This window comes from Amborella trichopoda, chromosome 11 (assembly GCF_054954075.1).
Source record: "Amborella trichopoda isolate Santa Cruz 75 chromosome 11, AtrichopodaSantaCruz75HAP2 v2.0, whole genome shotgun sequence".
Taxonomy (NCBI): domain Eukaryota; kingdom Viridiplantae; phylum Streptophyta; class Magnoliopsida; order Amborellales; family Amborellaceae; genus Amborella; species Amborella trichopoda.
Genome location: NC_142346.1, coordinates 30,467,009 through 30,473,750, shown reverse-complemented (window position 1 = coordinate 30,473,750; position 6,742 = coordinate 30,467,009). Strand labels below are relative to the sequence as shown.

The 6,742-nt window shown below is 41.9% G+C and overlaps 1 protein-coding gene across 1 annotated transcript; it reads left to right on the top strand.

Moving 5' to 3' along the window:
* The first annotated feature begins 3,273 nt into the window (after nucleotides 1-3,273).
* LOC18449038 (Sec14p-like phosphatidylinositol transfer family protein) lies at nucleotides 3,274-6,118 on the top strand. Its single transcript, XM_006859087.4, has 4 exons — nucleotides 3,274-4,721; nucleotides 4,806-4,930; nucleotides 5,043-5,184; nucleotides 5,496-6,118. The coding sequence occupies exons 1-4, from the start codon at nucleotides 3,372-3,374 to the stop codon at nucleotides 5,757-5,759; spliced, it is 1,881 nt and encodes a 626-aa protein (XP_006859149.1). The 5' UTR covers nucleotides 3,274-3,371; the 3' UTR covers nucleotides 5,760-6,118.
* The last annotated feature ends 624 nt before the right edge of the window (nucleotides 6,119-6,742 follow it).

Below are 6,742 nucleotides of genomic sequence, written 5' to 3'. Positions count from 1 at the left end.
TTTCAAAGGATTTAGGATTAGGGTCTCTAGACTAAGGTTTTCAAGAAATTTTCCTTATCTTGAGGTTTTATCTCATTTTTTAGAATTTTAGGATTTTTCCTATTTTCCTAATAATTTTTGGAAGAAATTTTAACTTTTTCCTATTTTTTTAGGATTTTTCTAGCCTTTTCCTAATTTTTGGAATTCTATGGGAATTTCCTAATATTTCTAGGGACTTTCTTAAGGATTTTTGGACTATTCTTTTTCCAAAAATTTTGAGGGGTATTTATAGGCTTATGCTAAGGTTAGGATTGAAATTAATTCATCTAATCTTCTGATTCCAATTTGATTAGGATTAGGGTATTTTCCATATTCTGAAATATTCTAGTTAAAACTAACTTAATAAACCTAATCAAAATAGGATTGGACGGCGGGTTAACTGCCTCGGTCCCATTGGGTTGCACGACATGCAACAAGTAGCAAGGCCTAATGCTCCGCATGGCAGTTGGCGCACGTGCGACATGGAGTGTGTTACAACAGGAGCATTTTGGTAAATTTGACCATTAGCCTCCTTTTGAGTGATTTTTTGATCGTTGAAAAGTTCTTGGGCCTACTATGACTTGAGATGAGTTTTGGACAATTTTGAGATAGTTAAATTGGGTATAAGCTCACTATGACTTACTAGGGTATGTGTGATTTTTGGGATTAAGAATCAAGATTCCTATAAATTCACTTAGCCATAATTCCTAGGGGTTATCTACACACTCACTTTTAGATTTTATCATCTAATTGAATAACTTGAGAGGGCACTTGTCACAAAACACATTTTGAAACACATACCAGTTGGACAAATCCTTCATCCACAATCATGTCAGATCCTTGAATTGGTGATATGAGATTGGGTTTAGATTGGTTTGGGTCAATAATCTAATAAATATTCAATATATAAATTAAAATAGGGGCTTAGAGGGGGTGGGGATTTAGAGGGTGTCAAAGAAAATAATAGATAAATTTTAAAAAAGGAAAAAAAAAAAAACCTATATAACAGGGATTTAGGGGGAACCAAGTTGAACTCATACTATCGAGAACTAATCCCGACCAATTCCCATTCAAATTGATGATCTAGATAAGAAATCTCTAGATTTGCAAACATTGATTATATACAATTCCACACACATAAAATGGTTTTCGAGTGTAAAAAGATGGCCCTTATTTGACTAACGGGTGTGGTTTGCATGAGGTTGCAACCTTAAACAATCAAATGAAGGTGTGCCTCCAAATTTTATCATAATATGTAATTTCAGCATAAAAAGTTCTTAAGATCGTTTGAAAAATCTATTTTCATATCTAATTGTAAAATTTTAAATTTTGAAAATAGTTCAAATCAAGTAGATCTATTAACATATGAAAATCTTGCAAGTAGACGAAGATAATGTGTTGCAATATGCACTCTTTCTAAGACTCAAAATCTATTTTTTAAAATATTTGGATGTCTTAATATTGAGTGATCAATTAGAGGATTTTTCAATATTAAACAACATTTTTTGATGAATTTTTTAAGTGCACCCTAATTCGACATTTTAAACCTTAAATAAGTTTTTTCCTTGACTAAATGAGGCTTCAACTCATTATCATATGATAAGAGGGCCATGGTTAGCAAGCGGGCTTGACAATAAATATATTTTTAAATATAATTTGATCTTAATTTTTAGAGAATATATAATCTTTAACATGAAGATAATGAATATGAGCTTCTTTTTTTTTCCTGAAAGCTAAAAATAACAATTATATTAAAAAAACATTTGGACCATTACTTACCATTGATTTTTGATAGACCACTTATTTATATCTATTTTTAAGATACATGTTTTATACCTTTGGACCGCATATTACATCGTAGAAATATAGTAGGGCCCGCATGAAACAATTTTCCCAATATGAGATCGGTAATCATTTTGTGCCCTCCTGTTCTTGCTATTCACACCCATTTTCATGGCTGGCAATTTAACTATTGTTGTGCATTAGTCATGTTCACAGTCATGGGGGACTCATCAAATATTTTGCAATAGCGAAAATCAATGGGAAATCCTTCGAATTATTGATAACATTCATAATAGGGCGGGAGAAATAAATTGGAGATAAATAATTAGGGTTTGGTGGGGCCCGCGACAGGTGGGAAGGTTTGAGGCGGTTGGACAGGGTCAAGCCGCAAGACTCAAGTGGTGGTCATCACATCGAGAGAGTGTAATAACCGGCTGAGCCGGTTCCTGTCCGGTCCTGATTATTAAGTCGGGAGAGTATCTTAACCGGCTGATCTGGTTCCTGTCCGGTCCGTTTCCTCCCATTTGTGCCATTATTTAAATTTTAAACAATAGGGACGTTGGGAAAAAGAATCCAATAATTCAGTTTGACAGCTGGAAACCGGCGGCCAACGTTACCTTCCGCAAAGTTGTGCCTTTCTTTAATCCCATCACCCCAAACGCTAATCATTAGCATCCCCAACGGAAAAAAGCAAACACGCCGTCAACGGACGCTCGTCGCCGGAGGCCGGGATTCCCGGCTAGTGATGTCGTGCGGGCCCCACGTCATAGACTTCACTGTCTCCCCATCGTTACTCGGGACGGCTTTCCGTTTGTGGTGATGTAGTGCTCCCTCTACTTACGGCTCGCCTGTTGGTTACGTGCGTTTCTAAGTAACGGCGCCGCAGCAAGATATCATTTCACCGTTACAGAGAAAGAAAGACCGCATAAATGTTCTATAAATGGACGCAGTTATTGTAGAAATGCGGGCTGAGTAATATATAATCTTTAACATGGAAATTACGAATATAATTTTTTTTTTAATTTTTAATTTTTATGTTTTTTATATCTATATTCTTTAAATTAAAATCAGATTATATTTAAAAAATATAATTATTGCCAAGCTCGCATTTATACAATGGGCGTTGAAACCGTGTCCAAATAAGTTTGGGAAAGGACGGTAAGAAAACAAAATTTTAATTACGAGGAGGAGAATTAAATTAACAGAAATGAAGAAGTTTAGACAGATAAGATTATGGTACTGACAAATGACATTCTGATTCTTGGCCAGGAGGGTGTGTTTGTCATTTAATGAGCGTGCGAGGGCATTCCGATACTAAACGGGCAACCGAGGCCGGCACAAGGCAAGGGAAGTTTATTTGTGGTTGGTGGCGGGGCCACCAGAGCTGTCTTCTGACTTGACAGAGTGTTTCTCGTCACGTCCGACCCCGTCCTCAAAAGCATTTAAGCCTCCCCTCCTTCATTTCCCCGTTTACCTTCCTCCCTCTCCCTCTCACTACCTTCTATCCCTCTCAATCGCTTTCTCTCTCTAGCTTTCTCTTTTGAGTTTTTTCTCTCTCTTGTTGAGTGGCGATGGCGGAGGAAGCTCAGCCAGCCCCACCTGCCGCGACCCAGGCGCTAACCGCCCCACCCCCGGCTGAAGAGGCACCACCAGCCACCAAAGAAGTGAAGGTGGAGGAACTTGAACCCGCTTCCACTAAAGAAGTGGAAGTCCCAAAGGCGGAGGTCGCTGAGGACCCCAAACCGGAGGCCGAGACACCTCCTGAAGCCTCCCCTGAAAGTAAAGCGGTCGAGGAGAGCATCCCTCAATCTGTGTCCTTCAAGGAGGAGAGCACCCGCGTGGCCGATCTTGAAGACCCGGAGAAGAAGGCTCTGGAAGAGCTCAAAACCCTGATCGACCAGGCCCTCAAGGAGAACGGCCTCTCCACCCCTCCTCCTCCTCCTCCTCCTCCACCAAAGGAACAAGAGAAGCCCGCACCTCCCAAAGGAGAAGAAAAACCGGCTCCTGAAAAGGAAGCGGAGAAGGAAGAAGAGAAACCTGCAGAGAAGGAAGAACAGAAACCTGCAGCTTCCAGTGCGGTAGAAGCTCCTGCTGAGCCTGAGGTTGAGAAACCCAAGCCTGCCGAGCCTACTGCTGCCGAGATCACACCTGAGGCCCCTGCTGCCCCCGAAACCACTCCGCCTTCAAAGGCAGAGGATGTTCCGGCGCCTGCTTCTGAGGCACCACCAGCTGTCTCCGTGGAGACAGCAGCAGCTCCACCAGCAGCTCCCGCTGCTGAGGATGATGGTGCAAAGACAGTGGAAGCGATTGAGGAGACCGTGGTCCCTTCAGCTTCCGCTCCTGCAGCTGAGGCCCCTGAAACTGAGGCCCCGGTGGTCACAGAGGAGCCGGCACAAGAGGCCCAGGTGACCCCTGAAGAGGTGTTTATTTGGGGAATCCCTCTTTTGGGAGATGAGCGCAGCGATGTGGTGCTATTGAAGTTCCTGCGTGCTCGCGATTTCAAGGTGAAGGATGCTTTCACGATGATCAAGAACACAGTACAGTGGAGAAAGAGCTTTGAAATTGAGGGGCTGTTGGAGGAGGATCTGGGGAGCGACCTTGAGAGTGTGGTGTTCATGAACGGTGTCGATAGGGAGGGGCACCCTGTGTGCTACAATGTTTATGGGGAGTTTCAGAACAAGGAGATCTATCAGAAGACCTTCGCCGACGAGGAGAAGAGACAGAGGTTCTTGAGGTGGAGGATTCAGTTCCTCGAGAAGGGGATCAGGCAGTTGGACTTCACTCCTGGTGGTATCAGTACTCTGGTTCAGGTCACTGATCTCAAGAACTCGCCTGGGCCTGGAAAGCGCGAGCTCCGACAGGCCACTAACCAGGCCCTCTCGCTCCTCCAGGATAATTACCCTGAATTTGTGGCCAAGCAGGTATTATCTCTCTCTTGATTTTGGGTTTTCTGAGCATATTTTGTTGGGTTTTCATGATTTTAAAGACCAATTGGTGGTGTGCAGGTTTTTATCAATGTTCCATGGTGGTACCTCGCCTTTAACAGGATGATCAGCCCGTTCCTGACCCAGAGGACCAAGAGCAAATTTGTCTTTGCTGGCCCATCCAAATCGACCGAGACCCTTTTCAAGTAATAAGAGAGAATACTTGTTTGACTTAATGTATTTTTTCCCTTGATGTGGGATTGTTTCGTGGTTATGGGATTAATCGTATTGTTGGTGTGCTTCTTGTTGGATTTGCAGGTACATCGCTCCAGAACAAGTTCCAGTTCAGTATGGAGGCCTGAGCAAAGAGAACGACACTGAATTTTCTACTGCTGATGCTGCCACAGAGTTTACCATTAAGCCTGCATCCAAGAACACTGTGGAGATTCCAGTTACAGAGGTGAGCACAGGGAATTAAAGTTCTTGTTGGTTTTAATGAAATTTGTTTTTATAAATTTCAAACTCGAATTTATTTATCATGTCTTATGATAATTAATCCTAAATCTTTAATTGTTTTTTGCTTTACAAATTTGACAGAACCCTATGATAAATCTCTCTCTCTCTCTCTCTCTCTCTCTCTCTTTTTCATAATCTCTCTTCCCCTGTTTCTTGCTATAAATTTCATCCTTTTAGTCGGTCAAGCCTTTGTTGATCGTTGTGTTTGCACGATTCTGAGCTTATGGGGTTAATTGGAATGGGTTTGTGTGTTAGGCCTGCATTCTGGTTTGGGAGCTCCGAATTCTGGGATGGGATGTGAGCTATGGTGCTGAGTTTGTTCCTAGCGCAGAGGACGGGTACACCGTAATCGTCCAAAAGGCCAGAAAGATCGCCATTACCGATGAGCCTGTCATAAGGAACAGCTTCAAGATAGGAGAACCAGGTAAAATTGTGCTCACAGTTGACAACACATCCTCAAAGAAGAAGAAACTCATCTACCGATACAAAACGAAGAAGACCGTCGATATATCAGTCTAGAAAGGTTTTCAAATGATTGATTCTTGGGTGAGGAAGAACGACTCTTATCTTTCAGATTTCCACTTGGCTTGCGCATAATCTGGATTGATGGTCATATAAAACAGCAAGAGAAGTGGGAATTTATTTGAGTTGGGGTTTTCATTTTATCTGATTCCTGTCTGTTTTGTTATTGGTTTTTTGAATTTGTATTGGGTTTGAGGAGTGGAAAGTAATGAGGAAATTGGATCATTTTGTGTTGGAAGAGGGAGGAGGGCTATAGGAAGGAAAACATTATTTTGTGTTGGGAATGTATTTAGTAGAGTTGTGTAAATTTGATGCCTGAATTTTATTGTTATGAGATACCAATGTTTCTTGTCTAAGCTCTAGAGAGACAGAGAGAGAGAGTCTTGTCCAATATTGGTTTTTCATTGTATGGGATAAGGAGACAGACATGGGCTGGTTTTTAATTAAAGACACAAGTACTGGTTTTGTTCTGCGTGCTTGTTTGGTGTTTATCTGCAGATGAATTTACTTGTGTACCTTCTTATGGTCTGGTCTGCTTGTTCCATTTATTTGCATCTTGTAAAGATAGTTACGTTTACGTGCTAGTTGTTGGCTTTCGAGCTGTAGTTTGCTGGGTGCAATGCTAGCCGTAGGTTGTAGGCTTTCGAGCTGTAGTTTGCTGGGCGCACTAGCTGCGCTACGAAGATTATTCATTGCAAACATTGCTGGTTGGCTTTCGAGCTGTAGTTTGCTGGGCTGCACTTTCGCAGCGAAGATTATTCATTGTAAACATTGCTTGTTGGCTTTGAGCTGTAGTTTGCTAGGCGCCCTTTTGCTGCGAAGATTTTTCATTGCAAGCATTGCGTGTTGGCTTTTGAGCTGTAGTTTGCTGGGCGCCCTTTCGCCGGGAAGATTATTCATTGCCAAACTCTTATTTTCTTGTGAGACTACTCTCTGGTTACTGGTTATTCCCAGCACACTCATCGTAAAAGAGGATGCTC

Excerpts from the sequence above, each read along its gene's own strand:
- LOC18449038 (XM_006859087.4), top strand. The coding sequence starts at position 3,372 with ATGGCGGAGGAAGCTCAGCCAGCCCCACCTGCCGCGACCCAGGCGCTA. Across the intron at positions 4,722-4,805 it reads CTGAATTTGTGGCCAAGCAG|GTTTTTATCAATGTTCCATG; the intron begins GTATTATCTCTC and ends GGTGGTGTGCAG. Across the intron at positions 5,185-5,495 it reads TGGAGATTCCAGTTACAGAG|GCCTGCATTCTGGTTTGGGA; the intron begins GTGAGCACAGGG and ends TTTGTGTGTTAG.